The sequence below is a fragment of the Alosa pseudoharengus genome, unplaced genomic scaffold, assembly GCF_046254945.1.
Source record: "Alosa pseudoharengus isolate Yale_2024_CS ecotype anadromous, Long Island Sound unplaced genomic scaffold, YU_APseudo_1.1 YU_APseudo_1.1_scf_13, whole genome shotgun sequence".
Lineage (NCBI taxonomy): Eukaryota > Metazoa > Chordata > Actinopteri > Clupeiformes > Clupeidae > Alosa > Alosa pseudoharengus.
This window is the reverse complement of record NW_027468598.1, coordinates 27,542,633-27,567,109: the sequence shown is the minus strand read 5'-3', so window position 1 is coordinate 27,567,109 and position 24,477 is coordinate 27,542,633. Positions and strand designations below refer to the sequence as shown.

Here is a 24,477-nt window from a genome sequence, read left to right as displayed (position 1 = left end):
AGACACATACACACACACACACACAATTACATACAGTACAGGCATAGTTCTTAATACCACTTTCTTTCATTTTCAGCGTTTGCAGAAACTAAGCAAAGACACTTGTTCTGCCATTATTCCTTGTATGACATCATGCATCAAAAAGGTGCTCCTTCAAAGGACACAAATGGTAAATATTATATTTTAACATAAATGTTGCATTCAATAACAAGATGTTCAAATTTTCATTCAAGTTGCAGATATCCATATGCAGAGATGGGAAATCCAGCTTGAGAACGTAAAGCCCTCTGCACATTCGCACCGACATGAGTGTGGTGCACTCTGCTTCAATCATGTTACATTCCATTGTTCTCCATACAACTCCTCACACTGGTCTTCTGTCGAGTTATGCCACCTTGTCGAGATGAGCTACCGTAGTGCAAATCAATAATGTTTTTGATTAATATTATGCTGTTCTGCAAGCTAAACTGCTTCTACCAGCCACACACACTATGACATGTTTGATAAAAGAATTCCAGGTGGTACATGCGGCACTGCAGAACACATATTTCAAAACGGTGAAATAAAAAAACCTGAATGTGTCTGTTTTGTAATATATTTTTTTGGTTTTTAGCTTAGCAATTTCAATTGACAGACTTGAATCATGACATATTATGCGTTGAGGAAGCACAACATTACAGTAAGTGTACTTATAACAGTGGATCGTGAGTTTTCTTTTCCACTGTGCTTGGTAGCATAACTCGACAGGTAGTCCAGTTTGTCAGAACACTAGTGTCACACTTTGCCGCCGCCACCGCCGTGTACATTATGATTCAGTTATATTTTGTTGCCACTGCTCAATAAAATCGACTGTTTAAATCCAATGCTTGCCAGTTAAAAAGCAAGTGACAATGCACTCATGCGAGTGCCTATTTGTGGAACTCTTTAAAGTCCATCCATGTATTGGTTTTACATCTAATACAGCTGATTTCACTAATAAATTCATATAAAAGACTTAAGCTAACAAGAAACAGCTGGTTTAGTGAGTGATTGGAACAAATATGTGTGGGGATTTTTCTTTCTGAAGCCAGGTTTCCCCATCTCTGACATTTCAAGTTCTTAACCCTTAAAGGAGTACCGTCACACTGGTGTGACGGAAATGTTGAGAAATGCACGTTCTAAAGAATATCTGGCTTCATTGAATTCAACATAGAATTTTAGAACCTTCAATTGTTGCGGAACTTAGAACGTTCAAAAACCTACACCTTTAAGTTCTTAATCTTGTTATGCTGCCTTAAAAGTATTACCATACATCACCACTATTTTCGTTGCTTGCTTATTTTTCAGGACTGGACCAAACTGTATGAGATACAGTGTGATATCTGGCAGGATGACTGGGAGAAAAACCTGAAAAAACTATTCACAGACTGGCTACAAAAAGTAAAATGCGCTGGACAAAATTGGTTTTCATATTTCCCATATTTCTTATTTTAACACCAAAGATTAAAATCTAATTCTAATTCTCTAATTCAGTTTGTAATGTGAGCGGTCAGTCGCACATGAGCTGACACTAATTTCATTATTGAGTAAAGTGTTTTTGCTAATAAATGTGGCGTAAGTGCCACATTCATTGTTCTTAGTCAAGTCTTCAGGGTGTTATCATTATATTGTATTGTCATCCCCTCGTAGGGATTTGATCATATGAACAATTTGACTACACCAACATATTCACCATGATCCCGTGTAGTGGTCTTGTATTCAGTTTGGCAAATAGATCAAGTATGTTCGAGATATGTTACCAAGGGCGTAGGTTTGGTCTCAGCTTTGGTGGGGACACATCCCCAACTCCTGTTGTCATGATACCAACATTATTGTTTCAATACCAATAACAATTTTTTTATTTGAGTTGGTTTGTGTAATTTGTGATCATTTACATCAGTGGCAATCATAGTATTTCATTGACCCTCCACACACACACACACACACACACACACACACACAGAAAGTGATGGTTGTCATAGGTTTCTTTTTCATATTTTGGAATTCATATAAACTATAAACTTATATTGTTAATTATTTATAGTATTTTGTGATCTGCATGATTACTAATAGCTGAACATATTTAATATAATAATTTGAATACATCATATTGATATTTAAATTATTAGGCTACACTTGTCTTTCATATCATCACATTTGGGGTGTGTAAATCTAATTGAGTGCCTGTCACTTTAAGAGGAACGTGAACGCCAACGGTTTTAGGCTAGTGAAACATAGTTTCGCAAGTGCAAGGAAATGCGGATTCAATTCATCATGTTTGCTGTGTCATTAGATAAAATAAATGTTCAAAAAACTAACAAGTAAAAGAAAATCTTTATGGGATGAGATCATAGAAGAGATAAGTGTCTCGCAATGTTCATTTCTATGAGTATGGAAATGCACCAGTTTATCTTTTATTTATTTGCATTGTGCAGGCAACATTCACAAATACATTAGCCTACATAAACAGAATATAGGAAAATGCCTCGAATTCCTTGTTTATTGCGACTGCAAAATTGGTAGCCCAATTAGCCAGTGTCAGTGATGGTGACTTTCGTGCGGCACACCCTTAGTTCAGGAATGAAAATGCAACTGTATTTGAGAGTATTTACAGCATATCAGGCCCCATTACACTATGTTGTATTACATTTCAATATTCACATGTATCAAACAGGAGACGGAAGTCAAGCTCGTTGAGCTCTTTGCGAAGACCCCACATTGCCCACATGCAATGAATGAATGTTTGTTAAGACAGGTCACCAAAGCTATCAGCAAGCTCTATGGCAAGGACGACAAGGTAAAGTGTTCATGATTGTTATAAGTTCACCAATTACACTCATTGTAGATAAAACTGTAATGTCACAGTATACTTTATTGTTTTCTGCTAACCAAAACATAATTCATATTTTGTAATTGTTATGTTTTCAGAACAGATATATACACTCGAGGAATCAACAAGCATTGGTAATATTCAGTGAATATATTGCACTCAATTCTTACTGTGGCCTAGCCTGACAAGCCAGACCCACATTAAAATGTAGGGTCTGGGCATTCACCATTCGCAGTGCTCAGTCCGAGGGGCGGGATAATCGGTTGTTTTTCCCTCTGCACGCAATAGGACAGCGCTATGAGTCTCATGCGTTTCCCACCAGCGGAGCTAGTTGGCTAGTTCAAACTTTTAAAAGCTTAACTCGTGTCACACTGTTCGCCAACAGCAACATCCATCTTATTTGTTTTCAAGTAGCAGGGAATTCAAGCCAAACCGTTGCAACTCTGCCATCAATCATTATGTTAAGCCCGCCTAATGACTCGATTAGTAATCGTACACGATTTGATTGGCCTGATAGAAGTTTAATTTTTCGAGCTAACAAGCCAACGGAGAGTTGCTAGACTAGCCCTGGCAGCAAATGGAATGACAAACATTATTGTCACTTGCTTTTTAACTGGCAAGCATTGGATTTAAACAGTCGATTTTATTGAGCAGTGGCAACAAAATATAACTGAATCATAATGTACACGGCGGTGGCGGCGGCAAAGTGTGACACTAGTGTTCTGACAAACTGGACTACCTGTCGAGTTATGCTACCAAGCACAGTGGAAAAGAAAACTCACGATCCACTGTTATAAGTACACTTACTGTAATGTTGTGCTTCCTCAACGCATAATATGTCATGATTCACGTCTGTCAATTGCTGCTAGGGTGCGTCTAGATTTCTAGGCTAACTGTGGCCCAAAGTCAACCCAATACAAAAACCCAATACAAAAATCTAATGCAAAAACCACAAACTCGAAAGCAAATTAATCCATAACAGAAGTGAGCAGCCTAGCATATATACTATATGTACAGTGTATATATATACCATTTTTTTCTAGCGGAAACTCTGATATATATATACACACACATATGTGTGTGTGTGTGTGTATATATATATATATATGTGTATATATGTGTGTGTGTGTGTGTGTGTGTGTGTGTATATATATATATATATATATATATATATATATATATATATATGTATATATATATATATATGTGTGTGTGTGTGTGTACCAACTGAGGCAAATAAGTCTCATAGTGGCAAGGTATACCACCTTAGAGTTAGAAATGAAGTGATAGCATTGCATTGTTAGAAGCTTTTTGTGTTGTGACCCTGTTTATCTCTATCATACGCTAATGCAAGTATATATTACAGATGCATAGGCTAAAAATATTAACTAATAGATATCCCCACAAAACTTCCACAGCTGATTATTTACATTATATCAATAATGTTTTATATTGGACATTTTCTGAAAAAATATTTATCATATATAAATGAACTATTATCTAATGAAATATGCAATAGTTTGCATACATTTCAAGTTCAGAAATATATCAGCATTGAATTAAGTCAGGTTAAAAATTATTCAAACTCGGTACTCCTTCGACCAATGTAATCTAGCTCTCAAAGGGGTGTTCGACTCGTCATGGTGAAAAAGAACCTGGGTTCAAATATCTCCAGAATTACATTTTAAGTGCCTTGCTCGGGCACAACGGTGGAAGCCAGGAATTGAACCCACAACCTTTCAGGCTACTGCATGCAAGTCCAGCTCCTTAATCACTATGTTACCACTGCCACCTATTTAAACAAGATGGCCATGTTACCAAATGACTTACGTTGGACCTTACACCTAAGGATAAGGAGGTGTAAAATGTATGTCATAATTTAGTGTTACATTAAAACAATTTATATGGTGGAAGCTGTTCAATTTCACTAGCTTGTAAACACCATCATAGTACCAATTTACGTTGGAACTAAAGAAAGATGAAACTTCCGTTCAACTGGTGTAGTCAACCTCAATTGACTGCAGAGGTCTTTTGTGTAGTTTCTTCATGTTAGTGTTAATTTTGTCACCTATTTTTAATTTAGTCTTAGTCTTACTCTTGTGATGAAATGTCCTTTTTAGTCTTTGTCATATTTAGTCATTCAAATATCATTTTTGTTAGTCAAGTTTTAGTCGACTAAAAGTCTCGTCATTTTAGTCTAGTTTTAGTCAAAAGAAAACTACTAAGGAATCTTAGTCTTAGTCATTTTTAGTCAACACATTTTAGTCTTTTTTTTTTATAACAAATTATTTCTGATTACCATTTGAGTCAAATAGTGTTTCACACATCTCATTTTTCAACAATATTGTGTGTCCACAGGGCTACTCGTCTGTTATAATTACTGATTCTGATTTTTTGTCAGTCAGTATGTTTACATGCACAAGTAAGTCGAGCTACAGTTATAGCTCGGCTGGGATTTGACCATAGACAGTAAAAGATTTGACTGGACCACTGTCATATTCGTAGACCAGTGTTTCTCAAAGTGTGGTCCGGGAATCACTGGTGGTCCGCGAACTATCCCAAGTGGTCCGCGAGCAGAAGTGGTAAAATATAATATAGATGAGTTGTTTGCAATATTGAACCAACTTGTATGTAAAAACAGTTCTGCAACACTGTCTATGTAAGATATGCCAGTTTAAATCATACAGTGTGAATGAACTAATTATAGGCTACTGTTGAAGTAGGTCTAATCTTTTTTTTTTTTAGCTAGGGTGGTCCTGAAACTGAAAAAGTGGTCCTGAAACTGAAAAAGTTTGAGAAACACTGTCGTAGACCAAAGTATTAATTTTTTACTCCGCCTCGCTAGATGGCGATATGCGCCCAAACACAACATATTCCCCAAACAGACTCTCCAGCTTAGCCATAGCTAAATTGCTAGCGAATTTTCCATATTAGCTTACTTGCTAGCAAACTTTGCATCATCAGTCTAACTAGTTACATAGTTGACATTACATGATGAACATTTTCGTATGGACATTCTGGGGGATGCTAATTTGTATGAGAGAAGCTTCAACAGATTCTGGGTATGTAGCATTGTGGCATAAAGCTTAGGTAGTTAGCCTGCTAACTCTGGCAGAAATCTCCAGTGTTCTTGTTCCATGTAGTTTCGTGTTGCAGCCACAGGGTTGCAGCAACAGCACGTAGACTAGCCTACAGGAAAGCTGTTGCGTATGAACTCATTCGGAATATTTTGAAAACGTAACAGCCAGATGTTCTGTCTTCTCATTTTGTAGACGAAAATGAAGAGAGATTTTATCTTAGTTTTTATTTCATGCAAAACATTTTAGTCAACAATAATGCATCTTAAGATAGTCTTAGTCAGTGTTTCAGGACATTACTGCCGTCTCGTCATCGTCTCGTCATGAAAAAAAAGGTCGTTGACGAACATATTTCCTCTCATCTCGTCTGACGAAATTAACACACACATGAAGTTCATGTCCAAAAATGTTGACACAGTTCTGATTGCTGGGGTGGAGGTAATATGTTATAGCAAGCCAATCAGACACACAGTAGGGCGATCTTAGCGGTTTAACTAATAATATTTCTCTGGGTTTCTTACATTTGTAAATGTGTTGTGTATTTGTATTGTATTTTATCATTTTGTTGTTCATGTATTTTTACAAAGGGAAGTGGAAGTCTTATGGAAATTGTATCGACTTGCCAAAGATATGGAATATTGATGAGTTTGATCATTGAAAACATATCTGAAGATAGAAGATGGCATCCTAGTGATTACCTTCATGTACTTTATAATGTCAAAATTACTGAGCTTTTCAAAACTTTGGGTAAGATACTTAATAATAGTCATCTTTCAAATAATGTTTTAAAATGATCAGTATTATACAATACTTAGGGCCTGTGTCCACCAATCACGTTTTTTGCAGCCACAGCGCCTTCAACCTCATTTACAGAGTGCTTCGGTCAAGTGTTTATTGTTGCTATGTTACCAAAACCGTCTGCCAGCACGTCTTTTTGGAACGTTGCCTAATGCTCACTAACTAGCTAACTAAAATGGCAGCAATCGTTCAGGACTCAGCTCGCTAAATATGATTTCGCCCGACAAAAGGAGTTCATTTGGCATTACAATAGAATAAGTCATCCCTCTAGGCTTTGTAATTTGCATTCAGTTTGCAGCATTGGTTTAATATTAGTCATGATAGGACTTGGCTGATTGAGTTTTCATCAGCCACTACCAGCATTGTTGACAGTTTAGGTCCCACTCCTTCTTTGATTTCAATTGGCTAGCAAGAGAGACGTGACATTGAAGAGCCCAGCGCTGTCGTAAAAGCACTAAGAGCACAGCAAAAAAAAAAAACGGTTAGCGCTGAGGGCTTTTTTCCGCCGAGAGAACGCTGAACTTCATAGGATTTGTATTGAAAATAGCCGCCGTAGGTGCAAAAAATGCGTTTGGTGGATTCAGGCCCTTATTCTGTAAAACATCTACTAAGGTATTTGCATTTTTATTTACTTTCACCACAGCATTGCGGCAGAACGAGGAGGCCAACTACAGGGAACCCCTCTCATTAAAAGCAAAGGAGTTCATACAGGATACTCACACATTTCTGGAGAGGTTACCCGAATACATCATCAGCAAGTCAATCTCCTGCCAACAAATGTCATATATAATTGATAGAAAAAAACAACCCAACACATATACTATGGTTATGGGTAAGTACCACATATATAGAGAGGATACCTACTGTCTTCATTTAAAGACATTTTCCAGAATCATCAACATTCAAATGGAATGAATTTATGACTATTCAAAATTATCCAACATTTTGAGCAGCTGTATCTCAAACTAGACTTGAAATCATTGCTAGTCCCACTATGGGAAAATCCAGTGTGTGTTACTTCGATCAAAAACAAGCTGCAATGTTAATGCAAGATAAAAAACCCAGATAAAATACATCACATTCTTTTGACTCACTAAATTTCATACAATTTTGTCCATGGAAGGCGCTGCATTTTACACATTTCAATATCTCAAGAACAGCTTTAGCAACAATTATTGATTTTGGCAGGCTTACATGTGTGCCAATACGTTGTGATGTAAAGGGTTCAATTTGACATACAGTACTACATCAGTACTATGTGTGTGTTGTCTGTCTGTCTGTGTACACATGTACATGTTTATACCTTGTTTAGGGCAAAACTTGAAGTCCTACAGTGAAGCACTGCAAGAGGCAGAGAAGGATTTCAAGTCTTTCCGAGAAATGCAGTGCAACATGAGGGCACTCTACAATATTTGCCAAGGATCACCAGGTGTGCCTCTGTTTATTTGATTACTTGTTCTTGGGTTCAGTCCATACTTCATGATTATATGTGTGTCTGTCTGTAACTTTATTTTGTTCTGAATCTGTGTTTCCTATCTTTCTTTTGATTAAGTGGATATACAGCCACTTAAATCAACAATGCAATTCGATTTGTCCACTGAGAAACATTCTCTGAAAAACATGATGGAAAAGCTGTCCCCAACTTCTGATTCAGAAGAGAGTGCACAGTTGATCAACATCCAGGTGTTTGAAAAGATTGGTATTCTATCTAATAGCACATATTTCAAACACATTTGGAGGAAGATAGCAAAAGATGTTAAGCTATCAGAGTTTGAGGAAGTGTCTTTAATTCCACTAAATCAAGTCTACAGAATGATTTATAAACCAGCAATAGAGGAATTCAAAAATTCCCATGAAATGCTGATGAATCTGTTAATGACTCTTGAAGACCTGGAGAATAAAATGGGGACATTTCTGAAGAAAGATGCCCATAAGAAGGAATTGCAGCACATGAACAGATTTTTCAGTGAAGACTCCACCCCTGGTTGGGTTGAAAATACATGTGAACATATCAAACGGTACCAAGAGCTTCACTCTGCTGTTGAAAATGCAAAAGTGGTCAATGACCTCAAGGACAGTCTTGGTCTACAAGGAGATTTCCTTTCTATTGGAAACCTTCAAGTATGTTATATTTTTTCTATTTTTTCCTTTCTAATGTTATTTATTCTACTCCATCCTGTTTCATTTCAGGGGTTGTGCATAATATAATGTATTTTATGTTTATAAAGGTACATTACTGATGTGAGTGATTTGAGTGCTAACATGAGGGTGAACTGAAGCAACTCCAGAGGTTGAACTATTTGTAATTAGGCTAAAAATAAACTAGGCTTTTTTCCCCTTGATTCTTTTGGAGTTTTTGGAAAAAATTAAAACATTTGAAAGACATTCTATCCAAATTTCTCATCCAATACCAACATTTTTCAAGCAATCAACTTCACACTCACTGGGGTCCCCAGACAATTGTGAAGGTGATTGTGTGTTCTTGACAGATTTCTCATGTTTATAGACTTGTATAGACCCTTTCAACAATAAAAACAAAAACAATGCTTGAACATTCTATTTGGGCCCCAATCTACTTCCTCTGCATTAAGATAACATATGGAATGTTAAAACGGAAGTCTTGTGGGGGGACAAAGAACTAAGAGTTAAAGTTAAAGCTAAAAATTCACACAGATTTGCAATGGTGCATTCGAGGATCCGCAGTTTGAGCTTCTACTGCTCCACCATGTCATCACAGAAGTTTTATTGGATGATGGACGGATGGATGGATGGTCATTTAAAGGGATAGTCCGGAGTAAATACAACCTTATCTTCTATTCTGGTAGCTTCAAACCAGTGGGCACATTTTACTTCTTCCAGCATGCAGATCTGGCTGAATGTGATGCTTGTTTGTATTGTAAGAAATAGTCAGATCTGCTCAGCTGCAAGATTTCTAACTTGCCCACTGATTTGATATTACCAGAACAGAAATAAGGCAGTGTGTGTTGCTTTCAGAAACCCTCCTTGTTATAGCTTCTCTGTAATACTTGCAATACTTTGGTTTACTGTATCTGCAGGATACCCATGGACACTATCAGCAAAGTGAAAGGCTATTTTGACTTTGTCAGTGGTTTGCAAATATGGATTTATTTTGACATGGTTGTATTCTCGCTACAACACTCTATAATCCATTTTGTTGCTAATGCAATAAATGTCTAGCTCAAAACTCCTCTGATTAATGTAATGTTCCTCCCAAATGAAAGTTTGTACCCGTTATCTACCGTAAACCTCAGGTTGTTTTTTAAGTAACCCTTTAAGAGTGAAATATGAACCTGGTAGCCACGAACCAAGATTTTTTTCAAAGAAAGGGCACTACAGGACGAGATAAATTAGGCTATAGATGGTTTATTTTTTATTGCATGAGCTGAATGTTTGGGGTAATAAACGTTCCCCATCCCCAGTAAAGTGAACTCTCCCTGCTCAACGTCTCTTCCAACATCGTGGTAAGGTTAGCCTAAAATTAGACATTCGCAAAACATACAGGTATCTAGACCTTTGTTGAATATCAGGTAAATGTTTACTTTTAGGCTAACTTTACTGGACTCCCGAACGGAGGGTAGGGCGGAGACAGTTTTCTGTGAATATCTCGAGAACCATGGGTTTAGGAGGACCACCTTATTGTATATTGATCTTAAAGGAGAATTCCGGTGTGATATTGACCTAAAGTGTATTGAAACATGATACTGAGTGTGAACGTATGTCTCATAGCCCATCTTGGCTTGTCCCCTGCACTCCAAAATCTGGCGCTAGTTAGCCGATGCTACCAACAGCTTTTTCAATAGTGGTGCTTCGGCATCGGGCTAGCCATGCAAATAAATCACTGTTTTACACCCATTTACGAGGCTCAATGTATCTCCACACTTCATTGGTAGACTTCCGAGGGCCCTGACATTTAAATTGGAAGAAACTGGAATCCATGCATTTCCACTGAATTATTTTTGGAATCTGATCCCTTATCATACCTGTCATTCTTACTCGTTGCTCGACTTATCGTGACTAAATTCAAGATGGCTGCAAACGCTAAACTTCGTGAAGATACTGTCTGTATAAATCGTCTTGTAAGTAAACTACCAGTGCTTTTTAAAAGTTCTCAATGTCTCGTTTTAAATGTCAAGGCCCTCGGAAGTCTACCAATGAAGTGTGGAGATACATTGAGCCTCGTAAATGGGTGTAAAACAGTGATTTATTTGCATGGCTAGCCCGATGCCGAAGCACCACTATTGAAAAAGCTGTTGGTAGCATCGGCTAACTAGCACCAGATTTTGGAGTGCAGGGGACAAGCCAAGATGGGCTATGAGACATACGTTCACACTCAGTATCATGTTTCAATACACTTTAGGTCAATATCACACCGGAATTCTCCTTTAAGGGACCATGTTAAGCCATTCCATAAACACTCATTTCATGTATAGTGCCACCTAGTTAAAAATGAAAAATTAAAAACGAGGTGTTATAATCACAGGTATCTGTGACCTGACATGGTCAAAACTGCACAAAATTGGAAGTGTAGGATCAGTATGACACCCTCTAAATGCAAAAAAATATCTCTGGCTGACATGGTCAAAACTGCACGAAATTGACCATGACCATTGAAAGATCCCATGGCACTTATCGCAAAGAGTAGGTGGTTCCCTGATTTGCTGGCTAAATTCCCAACCTGGTTCATTCAATTTGGCCTTGTAATCATCCAGTATATTTGAAGGAAGGAACCAGTTCTGTATGCATTATTGTAACAGAAGGGCTAGGTTATTGGTAAAGTGGTTGAATAGCACGCTATACATGCGCATACACATACATACATGCACACACACGTCACGCACAAACACGCACACGCACACACACACAAACACATAAACACACACACACACACACACCCTCACACACATGCTCCCACATATACAAACACACCTACATACACACACACACACACACAAACACACACACTAAAAAACACAAACAAAAAAACTAACTGACATGCAGGCACACACACTCAATAAACACACACAGAAGCACACATATACACAAAAACAACTACACACTTTGCACACACTCCATTACAAACACAAAAAAGAAACAAAGTAGAAAATGACCACAATTTGACAAACGTGACTAATTTTTGTGGAAAAAAATGGGCTGGACTGGGCGGCGGTCATATTTTGTACCGCTCGGTACATCTAGTTTTAACATAAATTGTTATTCCATAAATTATTACCGGTAAATGTTCAAGGCTACTAATTGTGACTGATTGTACTCATTGCTTAATTGGTAAAAAGATCACGGGTAGGCCTTTTCAGAAGGGCACTTTGGACATTTGGAGATCACTCGGTGACCTTGATATACAGATCTATGTGAAAAATTGTAGGAACTATCCTTTAAGAATGTCTGAGAAGAATTGTTTAAGAATTGTTTATCTCCTCTTTTTAGATATAGTTTAATAAATCTAAAGGACACATTTGTTCTTCATAATTGTTCTTCAACAGGTAATGAGTCATACGTGTTTGCGTGATCTGACACTAGAGATGCACAAAGCAGGAGAAATAGTGAAGAAGTTTCCACCCTATGTCATCAGTTTCCTAAAAGAACTAAGCAAATGTGTGGAAAACGGATTCATATCTTGGATCAAAGAGATCATCAAAGGTAAAGGTTTCTTTATTGTGCAGAGTAACATTTAGAAATTACTAAATAAATTCAACAAAAAAGTACAATGAAATTATTTTTTTTTAAAAACAAGTCTGATGTATTGCATGTTTGCCCTTTATTTGGTCTACCAAATATTAATCAATGTATGTAAGACTATGGGTGCAAGTTTGAGAGCATATTTTGCTGCCAGAGCGAGTCAGACGCACAAAGTGGTTTAGGTATAGCTTTAGTCAGGTATAGGTTTAGTTTTGTATCTGATTCCCGGGACACTGAAAGGCTGGGCTGCACCAAACTTGGTGGGCCTGTAGCCCCACAAGGATGACACAGAACCATTGATTTTTGATTCTGTCGTCCACCTGCCGTACTGGACCCCCAAAAGGAGGATAAGGTGGACACAGTTTTCTGTGAATATCTTGAGAATTTGAGGAAAAATGCTAAGTTTCGTGGAATTCATTGGAGGGGGGGAGCATACAATGAATTAATTAACGTTAGTGACTGTACACCAATCATCTTGAAGATAGTAATGAGTTAAAGGTTGCCAGTAGATGATTCACGCACACACACACACACATACACACACACAAACATAAACACAAACAAACAAACCCACACATAGACACATAATATGAACAGACACACTCACACACAAGCATGCACGCATATGCACACACACATAAAGAAACGCATATACATGCAAGCCAGACACACACACATAGACAGCACACATGCACACACACAGGCATGCACACACTCACATGCATGCATGTACACACACACACACACACACACACACACACACACACATATAAACACAACTGTAACTCTGGTTGCATGTGATTTGTTTTATGTAAATTCACTTCAACATAGAGGTCTCTTCTTCTATCTCCCTGCCTTGACGTAAGCTATCTTCTCGATACCACTATCAATTTGTTGCAAAACTCGCACCCTAAATGCATGTTTTTCTCCAAGACTAATGCACTGCCTCATAACAATGCCATTTTCTATAAGTAGGAAAGTATGAATATATTGGTGTATATTTAAACCCAATTTAAATAATTTTCTTGGTGTGTTTCTTAAAATTTATTTTGCCTCTTTTGAAAAGATACTGGAGAGCTATCTGCATTTGTGGAACTGGCGTCGATCTCTGCTGGAGAAAATGCTCTGGATATCGACAAAGTGTGTTACTTCAGAGATGCCATTTCTGCTGCTGCACCCCTAATTTATGGATTAACGGAAAAGTCTGGATTCACCGAATTCAGAGACGCAGTGAGAGAAGTTCAGTCGGAACTTCTAAATGACAAAAAGCTTGAGGAAAAGCTGGTAGGTGTGGTGCAGCTGTACATATTATTATATGGGTATGTTAATACTGAAAGACATGTCCTAAATCACAACTTTATACAATGGGTTAGTTCTTTGCAGTATGATTATAAAATAGTTTAATAGTTGTGAAAATGCAGTAGATCCTCTTGTTGATGTCCAAATGAAATGCTATACAGCCACGTATTGTGAGATCGGTGAGATTGTATTTTCCTTTTGTGAGTATTTGTCCTGATATTGTATTACTTTTTAGAGAGACTCCTGCAAGAACAGAGACTGGCTTGAGATAGCTTATGAGACACATGGGTCTGTGGAGAGGTCATCTTTGCGTCAGGCAACTGATATCAATGAAAGTGGAATCTACACCATCAGAAGGCCTTCAGGGAAAACCATGGTAAATGCTTAATACTCTAGTCTAGCAGATAAGGAAGTGGATGAAGTGAAAGTATGACATTAGAAAGGCAAACAAAAAAATGAAGAAAAACTGGCGCTCTCATACTGATTCAGTTTCTCTAATTGACTTATTTAACCACAATTTGGATTGCTTTTAAAAAGCGGAAATGTTTCCCTGCAAAACAGAGGTGCGCTGTTTTCATACATACAGAATACCTAATCAATCACTATTAACACTTCTACTCACATATTTTTGTGCATTACTCCCATTCCCCCCCGCCTGTCTTCCCATAAATGCATATACATGAGTAAGAAAAGCACAGATAGCCATTGCCACTGCACTCCAGTGGCAGGCAAAATGTGCTTTCATTGACGTGCGATCTGCCTAGAATGTACCATTCCATTTTTCATGCTTATACAAGTAAATGACTTCGTAACATGTTAATCAAATGATGGTTACTCTTTACTTGACAGTGTCGACATAAGAGTGACATGACACTATCATGAACGTGTCATAAACATGTCATAAGCGTTTACGACATAACGCTTCTGTTATTAAGTGACATTCGGTTTTTGTTATAACAAGTTAGGGTTAGGTTTAGAGTTAGGGTTGGGGTTATAGAATTGGGGTTAGAGGTTAGGATTAGGGCTAGGGTTAGGTTACATGTGTCATGACAGTGTCATGTGTTCATGACCGTGTCATGTCACTCTTATGTTGATACTGTCAAGTAAAGTGTTACCCAAATTTATTGCAGTTTTATGATACATTTTGTAGCATGTAGTAGTCAGAATGTAATTCGTTTTCATTGAATTTTCAAGTCATTTTCATGATTACATTGCTATCATTGTTTGATGGGTGATGGTTAGTTTGCTGATTTGGAACCTTGTTTTGTCTTTGTGATTTGCCCTGATGTAACTGTTAGGTGACTCTGGAAAATTGCATTGCTCTAAAATGTAAAGAAGTGTCTTCCGATGGAAATAGTAAATATAGGAATTACAGCCTGACTGAACTCAAGGAACTCCAGAACAAACTAATGCTGATCACGGTCACTCATGACAACAGAGAAGATGGCATCACAAATTATGTGGAGGTAAATATAATTGTTTGAATGATTATTGCAGCAGCTTCCTTATGTATTGTCACCCCTAGGAGGAGAGTAAAAAGAGTAATGAAAAAAACATCCTTTGTCATTCTATTATAATTTCACAATAAAAAAACAAGGAAAATCTATCCTTGAACGAAATTTATTCTGAGGAACTAAATATCGTCATAAAGAAAATCACCTTATAAAGTTGGAGAATACAAAGCAGAGAATTTGAGAGCATTCCTTTTTACAGAATATTTTTGGATCACCCAGACTCCCAGAAGGGATATTCCACCATTTCGGGAATTACACTGATTTTCCACCTCCCCTCCCCAAGTTAAACAATTCATTGAATTCAAAGATCATTGAATCGGATTAGACCATTAGCATCTCGCCTGTTAGCCTTAAACATAACCTTAAAAGTGACTAAGATTTCCGGCAATTTTCCCATTTTAAAACTTGTCTCTTCTCAAGTTGGAAAGTGTAAAAATGAAATGTGGTGAACTATACTCTCATTCTGGCGTAATAATCAAGGAACGTTGTGAACGTACCATGGGCGCAGCAGCACAATGATATCACGCAGCACCTGAAAATAGTCCCTGTAGGCCTTCCAGCAACAAGTTTGAGCTGCATCAGATTATTACGCCGGAATGAGAGTATAGTTCCATGTCAAATCAGCCTAGAAAATTGGCACGTTTCATTTTACGTTAGTCTTATTAGGGACCGTTCGGTATTTATGGAATAGGGGAGGGTCATGTCTTTTTATTCTTTGTTGAGGGGATTGTCACCCAACTTTTTTTAGTCTAGTCAGTCTCAGAGATAGTCAGTCTCAGTCTTCACACTTCGGGCACCCCTTAAATGGTTGTTCTTATGTTTATTAATCAGTCATGAGTGTGTTTTGGGTGTAAAATCATTTAAACTCATTAGTGGATGTCATTAGACCTGTTTTCCAGTGTAGCCTTCTGATGTTCGGCATTGCCAGATTGCACTCTTAGCTTGGGATTGAATTAGATTCAACTTTATTGTCATTGTGCAGAGTACAAGTACAGAGACAACGAAATGCAGTTTGTGTCTAACCAGAAGTGCAAAAAAGCAAAAAAAAAAGTGCAATGTGATATACAAAGTAGGTGGTGCATAGACAGGACAAAAGATATAGTGCAGTGAGACAGTAGCCTACAGTTGTTTTCAGAAGTTGGTTTAGAATAGTATAAATTAAATATAAGTATGTGTAGTGTATTAGCAGTAACCTTATGAGAGCAGAATAAATATGGCTATGTAATATGAACAATGTATAAACAACATGTACAGATATGTGCAATGTAGTGGCAGTACCATTATAGTAGTAGTAAGAACAATATAGATATACGCAGTGTACTGTATTAACAGAATATATTACAGAAAAACTGAATAAATATGGATATTTAGCATGAACCATATAAACAGATATGTACAGTATGTACAGTTATGTGCAGTGTGGTAACAGTTGTGGAGTTGTGCAGTGGGGGTGGCTGGGGGATGTCCGCCTCCTTGTTGTCCCTGTCAAGGCTGCCATGGTCGTGGACACCTCAACAGGCACAGGCAAGGAGGCATCAGGCGGGGCGAGGGGTGATGGGAGCTTAGTTTGTTGGATGTCACTGGGATGCAGAGCTAGAGTTTAGTAGGGTTCGGGTGTGGAGAGACCTGTAACGCCTCCCTGAGGGGAGTGGGGTGAACAGTCTGTGGCTGGGGTGAGAATAGTCTTCGATGATGATGAACACTCAACCTACAAGGATACAAGGAAGTTTATTGTCACATGCATATAGTTACTGGAAGTAAGAAATGCAGTGAAAATTATGTCTGGTGTCAGCCTATTTGTGCATAGTAGGGAATCCTGTCTGGAAGGGAAGAGGCGAAACTTTCAAATGTTTTGATTTTGGACTGCAATACCGATTTTAAACGCCAGTGGTGGTTCTTAGGTAAAGCACCCTTAAAAGGGTTGGTCTTTTCTGTTTTAAAGAAATCAGTTATTAATGTCACTTGGCAATGAGACAACTTTGTTGAATTGCTCAAATTATTATAGTTTGAGCGTTGTATTGTTTGCCTCTTGAACCTCGGTACATTCAATGTGATCCCCACTTCCACTTAAGAAAAACACAGCTTTCCATTCTGTGCTCTGGTTGCAGTCAGAATGCGACGTCATCCCTGTGCTAATACGTATGTAGGATACAGTATGACCATCAGTTTTATTCCATTTATTACAATTTCTCAGTGTTTGTTAACAACAATTTCAAACATGAAATCATGTCCTGTCCTAATTTATTTTCCAGGTATTGGAGCACATAATCAATGTCGGAACATCCTTCCTTGAACTCTGTGATGCTGGTCATGTTCTTTTCAAAGACTGGGAGATGACAGCCTACTGTAAGCGTGAGCGGGAAACCAAAATCTGGGTGAACTTTGGAATCACCAACGTGAAAATCAAAGGACAAAGACCTCTGCTAAAGGAGCTGAAGGGACTCTGTGACAGCATGCAGTGTTGCCTCTCAGAGTGGCTGAAGTATGTGGAGACAAAAAGGAATAAATACTATTCCCTGAATTGTTTCACAGCAAAGCAGCTGATGAATCTGTGCTGCTCAATGGCAGAAGTACAACACAAACACGAAATTAGTGCTAGTTTGCTCAACATGTTGTCCGTCATGAAAGAGGACATCACAGACGAAGATGTAAAGGATGCTCTTAACGATGCACTCCAGACCCCAGTTGAAGACAGTGGAACACAAGGTTCAGCCCTGCTCAAAAAGTTCCTTTACATTTATCCAGATCACTTAGAATATTTCATAGGGTTTGGACTTCCTGAGAAAGTGGGCAAGGCAGGAATAATGTATTGTGAACAGCAAGCACACGAGGGAGGGAGAAGTTCAGAAGACATTGATGAATATAGAGATTTTGTGATGGAACATATTGATGAGCATCAAGATGATGATGATTGGGTCCGAGAATGGAGTGAAAAATATGAGAAAGCAAAAGATGATGTGCTTGGTAGTCAAATGAAATTCAAAGGGGGGCACTCCTCTGATCAAATGTCATCTTTTGCAATGACACAGGATGAGATTTCAACAATGTTTGAAAACTTAAACCACACGGATGATAAGATTGTGATGCTTTGGAAGACATACCACAACAAACTTTCAGGACTTGTGTCAGATAAATTTGTCGATTTAGATGTGTTGGGAGAAACCATACAGCATATAGCTAATTCTTCAACAGCCGTAGTACAACGAAAACTACCGTTTGGCTTGGAAGCTGGAAAACCAAATCTCATCTCCTGTAAATATGTTGAAATGGCACCACTTTGTCTGTCAGTGTACAAAGATGAAGAACAGCCTCTGCCAAGCTATGACGAGATCCTGATCTGCACACCTGAGACAACAGCAGAGGAGGTGGAGCTGATCCTCAGAAGAGCTCTCCAGTCTGGCAACATACATGAGAAGATCTACAGTTTGCTGAATGCAGACAAACTCAATCATGAGGTCTCAAGAAAACTGGAGTCCACATACTACAAACTATCGAAAACGCAAGATAGTGCAGCCACAGAAAATTACAGGTTGATCATTTGTTGTGATTCAAAAGCCAGTCATAGTTATGTTGCTACTGCCTTTGACAATTTCAAAAGAACACTTTCGGAGAACCCACGCCGAAATCAAGAGATTAAACTGTACCTTAAGGCTCAACACAAATTGCCCTCTGGGGCTGAAAAGGGATTTGGAAAATTACACCGCTTTCAGCTCTTTCCACAAAGGACCAAACTTGTCTTCTCAGAGCATGCTGGCATGGGTAAGACGTTTGCTCAATAGCTCTAAGCAAAATATTTGTTTTTCACTGTGCAACAGTGCTGTAGTACTGGAAACTGCCTGTTGGTCTCGAGCCCACTTTTACGCAGTCTCGGTCTTGTCCCAGAATCAACTGTACTTTGACTTGGTCTTGTCTCTGTCTTAAATATAGAAAACTTGTGGGGGTTTTTTATGTCAAAGTTTTTTGCAAGACCACTCATCACAAAGCTTTAAGTATTACTATGGTTGGATGTATAATGTGCTTCTTCCAATGCAACCAATAAGATGCATTTAATTTAAAAAAAAATTAACAAAAAGATACAAACATTTGTATCTTTTCTTTGTTGCTCGAACTCTCTACATCCACCAGCTCACACACACACACATACAACATCCCTGAGACTGGTGATCCGAGAATGACTTCCCAGCTTTTTTTTTCAGTTTTCTGATCTTCCAGCTAAAACAGAAAAGTGTAAACTGGAAGAAACATTATCCAAACATTTATTTTGCCAACATAGGAAAAAAATGAAACTTTTGATATTTGTAGTACATTTTCCAGATGTTTGTGTGTGATAAGAAACTTTAAGTGTTACACAAACCCATGCTCTTTACCCTTTTGGGAAATTTTGTGTTATCTGTGACCAGTAATTACATCTAGACAATATGAGAAATGTTCACATTTATAGTGAATTAACTTCTTCATTAATGTTTTCCAAGGAAAATCACTTTACGTGAAAAGTCTTGTGAATGCAATGAAAGAACTGAAAGAGGAAGACTTCACCCATGAAACCATCAGACTTACTGAATCACAGCTGAGACCAGAACACATTATCCAGAAGTTTCAGATATATGAGGACAAGCCCACTGACACAGTGCCAAGGATATTCCACTTTGATGTTCCCCCTGTGGTAAGTCTGCTGTTAACAGTATTGTTTTTGTTTTTTTTGATTTTTAGATGCTTATTTTATTCTGAAGGTTCTTTTACTGATGGGTGACAACCAGGGTTAGGAATTTCATGGCGGCCACGATGGCCATGGCCGTCGTTGCCCCTTGCGTTGGCCGTGATGCCCCTTTGAAAATCAGAGGTTTATAGGCCACTGTGGCCTTGGTGCCCCCTTCTTTCAATATTCTGGTTTGCGTCCAACTAATAGTCTATTTTATTAGCCTATGGCCTGTCAAAATAATCTTAGCATTCACAGCGCAAATTAATTTAGTCTTTTACGCAGTGGAGAAAGTGACAGTGCACGGCAAGAAAGGAAGTGCGTCCAAATTCACCCATTCTTCTCAGTTGAACTACTCGAAGCAGCCTACTCATCATACAGACATCACAAGTATCACATCACATGAAAGAGCTTTTTCTCAGCTTTTAAACAATGAGTCTCTAATTGCTGTGGTGAACGGTTCACGAGACAAGTAAATAATATTATTAAATGGAATCATAAATTCTAGGTTCTGCACCTATCTCCCTACCCATTCATCTCGGTGGAATACTTCACGAACCCTTCGTTCAACACATGACAAACCACATATCAAAATAAACCGCAGACCTTACCGAACACAAAGGTGTAAAGCAGTCCCCTGTACAGTTAGCCGTTCCAGAGTAATCCGGTTTTGAATTTGCAGCAAATTTTGACATGCATGTTACCAAATTTGGGCTTTAAGTTTCACAATGTGTTTACATTTGATGATTTCATAACAGGCCAAATACAAAATAAATGTTACAAATATCGGCTAGATATTGGTATATATTAACCCAATAACTTTCAGTGTCCCGTCGGCGGGACGGTTACCCCCCTCCCCCACCTCCCCCCAACATTCTAAATCAATTGTATGCACCATATTGCTATGTAGCATAGTAATGTTATACACCATTTCAAAGCTTTGACTCTTGGGAATCCAAAAATGACAACTTTTTTCATGTACAATCTGTATAGTACTTTACATTCTCAGATTAATTTTATTATGTCTCAATTAAATTTGATCCAAAATGCCCCCCTCCCCCTCCTCCGCTTTTGGTGCTACCCTGACTTCTGGCTGCAGTGTAGCTGCAGCAAAATAAGTAGATGCAACATATTGGGTACTGAAATATTCACAAGAATCCATAGAAATTGAATCTTCATGTTGTATTATCCAATATTAGTTGTACAGATGTATAGTCTATCTTATACACACTCATTGAACCAACAAAGTAAGTGCAAAAATAGAGACTTTTTTGTAATTATTCCATATTTTGTGTAGTCAGTCTATAACAGAACACCTGGCATACAATCTAAATAGTCCACAAGAAACCTCAAAGTGTTACCTTTCATTTGAGACCAGGATTATGCTTCTACACAAAGGGGTTCATGTGCAGTAAGCATTTGATTGTCAGTATGCATTTTGGATAACAAAAAGTCCTATGGGGAGTATCCATAGGCATTTTACAAAACACATGGGCATACCTTGGCAAATAATAGTCTAAAGCACTCATATTTTCATTCTATATTGATCTACGTTTGCACACAGCTTCACAAGACCTGGTGCTAGGGCTCAGTTGTGTTTCTAAGGGATATCAAGTGAGGGCTGAAATGTGGTCAGTTCAGAGATGCTTTTAATCCGGCAGAAAGAAAAAAATATATTCTAGCCTCTGTAGCTCTTTGTCAGTACATCACACAGTTATTTTGACTGTTTCCTACGAAAACTACAGGTTCTCAGCTTTCTATAGAGGTCCAGCATTTGATGGTTGACCCCAAATGCCCTTGTAAATAGGCACAGTGCAATTTCAGGCAAAAACTTGAATTTTTTACTGAGATCAATAATCAGAGGATGCAGCTGAATAAGAGTTTGTGAAAGTAGCCTTAATCAGGCGCGCCTGCAGGTGTACGTCCGTACGCACTGTGCGTACCATCACTCAACGAGAGAAAATTTACCGTTGTGTGTGTGTATATTCACACCATATTGGCCTACCATACCTTTCCAACTATGCACAGTATCCCATTAGTTGCATGCCATCAGGCTATTTACAATTTTCTATTAAGTAAAGTTAGTGAACACTTCAAAATTAACGCGCACACATGTTTGAGCAGGAGAGAATACGCACGCAGGCACGCATAGGCTACTTGTTTTCTTTTACTCGGCTTTCTATATGGTTATCAGCACACAATGTTGAGCTAATTCACTAACTCAATACTCATCATGGATATCACAAGTTTAAACAACGAAAACAGAAAGGATGGAGGCAGCAAAGCTAGAGGAGCTATTCAAGATGGGCAAGAACAAGGTTGGCTAAGCAATTGGTGTGCTTGTCAGAATGACTGCATTACAGCTGTTTAAAGCCAGACGTTACAGTACGCTATAACACAACTAAAGGTAGCTTTGGCCTGTATAGGGATGTATAAAGTTGTCCAAATTAATAGGTAATTGTAGACGTTGTTGTTGCATTATTGCATGTGGATGTTGTTATGCTATGTATGCACGAACCTAAAGGAAAAATACTGTCCACGCGTGAACGTTTTTTTTTTTTTCGGGGGGGGGGGGTGGGTGTGCGTACCATAGCATTAATTCCTGCAGGCGCCCCTGGCCTTAATGATCACAAAATGCTAAGCATACATCTAGGCTATTTGAGTTTCTTAAAGCTGAGCTGTGCTTAAATTGTTCAATTCATGATTTCATAACAGGCCAAATATAAAATAAATGGGTAACACTTTATTTTAATGTGTCACTGTTACAGTGTACCTACCTAATTAGGTACAGTGGTACAACCTGTGTAACAACATGTACTATCAGGTACTATCATTGTACTTGTATTATGTATTTGTGGGTACCTACATATAGTTGTTACATTGTAATACTGAGTGCTTTTTCAAAACTTAAACTAAATTTTCATCAGAGGCAAAGAGCTGACCTGAGACCTGCTGGATGGGCTAAATCTGGTCATGATAGATTTGATATACAAAGCATTCTTAGCTCCAGTCAAGGCCTCATTGTTTTCAGTACATGTAACAGCTGTGCTGCTACAACCTTGTTACTTTGTAGATTATCAAATCTATCATGACCTAGGAGCAGCGGGCTCATCAGGATCACACCTGGAGCAGTTTCCAGCCCTTGATCTAACACCCAGGGAGCAGTTGGGGGTTAAGTGCCTTGCTTCCTAACCAGTAGGCCACGGATGTCCCACATATAAGAGTCATGTCATAGAGGTCAACAACAATGAAAAAACTGCAGCTCGAGCTCTGTCCGAGTGGATGACATCACATGCTCTAATCGCACATGTGGAAATACCCTTTGCAAATAATGGTTATGTAATAAAGGGATGTAGTTCAATGCACAGATTGCAGACTGACTCTCTTTAACAGTAGCTGTGTTTCCATTACAGATTTACGCAAAATAAAGCGATATTTGTCAAAACAAGACAAAGCAGAATTGCAAATGTTTCCATTAAGCAAAACCGGTATACTTGGCAGCGATGTGTGACAATTTTGAGAGGACATAGCCCACATTTAACATTATAAATGCTTGCATTTTGTTATTGGTGAGAGTAGACTTGCACCGATGTCCTCACCTCAAATCAACTCTTAAAATAATCCTGTCTCATTAGACCACACGAAACACGCCACCTTCTTGAATGCATTTACTGCCATGTGACTCACCTAAATGTGAAATGTGTTTCCATTTCACTTTTGCGAAATAGTGCTATTTTGATAAGTCTGAAAAACCACCTCAGTAGAGTGTAAAAACGTTATATTTGTGACGTTTTGCCATATTCACATTTCCATAACTCGTTTTTCATTTTGCATTTTGGATCTGTGCATTTTCAGGGTTAATGAAAACAAACCTAGAGATATGCTCTTGATTACACAATCTGTTGATAATAAGAATGACACCCCCCCCACACACCCTTTCTTCAAATCACTCTTCCTATCTCAGCCTGTACTATTTCAAAGCTAGTGACAGTGGAGTCATGAAGTCATGAATATCTTCATGAACTTATGTCTCAACAGTACACACTGTAAACACATGACAAAACACTCCCAAAATTCCCTGTTATTCGTCACCCCTGCTGCTAGTTCATGTTGGCGTTAATCCAAAGAGGCATTCACAGCTCTCAATGATAGGAATTCCTCTCAAACGGAAATAAGGGAGAATTTGAATGTTGCATTTGAATGATTTTTTTTTTGTTTTATTATTATTATTATTATTATTATTATTATTATTATTATTATTGTACTTCCAGGTATCCAAGGGTCTTTACTCATTCCTGCTCCAGCTGTTTGTATTGAGATGCTTTCAGAGCCCAGACGGATCCATGTGGAGGTGCAACAACTCCCATGTGTACTTGGTGGAATACACAAGACGAACAAGCAGAGAATGTGATCGACATAACTCTGAGGTATAGTAATGCAGTAAATTAGTGACTTAATAAGGGATGTAATACAATGAAAATGCAATAGTCATCATCACTCATTTTAGAAAATCAATCTTGCATTTTATTC

At 38.2% G+C, this 24,477-nt stretch overlaps 1 protein-coding gene across 6 annotated transcripts in view; it reads left to right on the top strand.

The window, feature by feature from the left end:
- The window catches only part of LOC143121977 (E3 ubiquitin-protein ligase RNF213-like), a 123,038-nt gene that overhangs the window by 94,755 nt on the left and 3,806 nt on the right, over positions 1-24,477 (top strand). For all 6 annotated transcript variants that reach the window (XM_076282731.1, XM_076282728.1, XM_076282730.1 and 3 more), the window contains 15 exons: positions 77-169; positions 1,327-1,419; positions 2,693-2,815; positions 2,947-2,982; positions 6,513-6,672; positions 7,367-7,555; positions 8,036-8,152; positions 8,276-8,844; positions 12,243-12,399; positions 13,505-13,722; positions 13,973-14,113; positions 15,036-15,203; positions 17,504-19,010; positions 19,724-19,914; positions 24,219-24,374. In XM_076282731.1, coding sequence (XP_076138846.1) covers positions 77-169; positions 1,327-1,419; positions 2,693-2,815; positions 2,947-2,982; positions 6,513-6,672; positions 7,367-7,555; positions 8,036-8,152; positions 8,276-8,844; positions 12,243-12,399; positions 13,505-13,722; positions 13,973-14,113; positions 15,036-15,203; positions 17,504-19,010; positions 19,724-19,914; positions 24,219-24,374 — 3,918 coding nt within the window. The remainder of the gene's footprint in view (positions 1-76; positions 170-1,326; positions 1,420-2,692; positions 2,816-2,946; positions 2,983-6,512; positions 6,673-7,366; positions 7,556-8,035; positions 8,153-8,275; positions 8,845-12,242; positions 12,400-13,504; positions 13,723-13,972; positions 14,114-15,035; positions 15,204-17,503; positions 19,011-19,723; positions 19,915-24,218; positions 24,375-24,477) is intronic.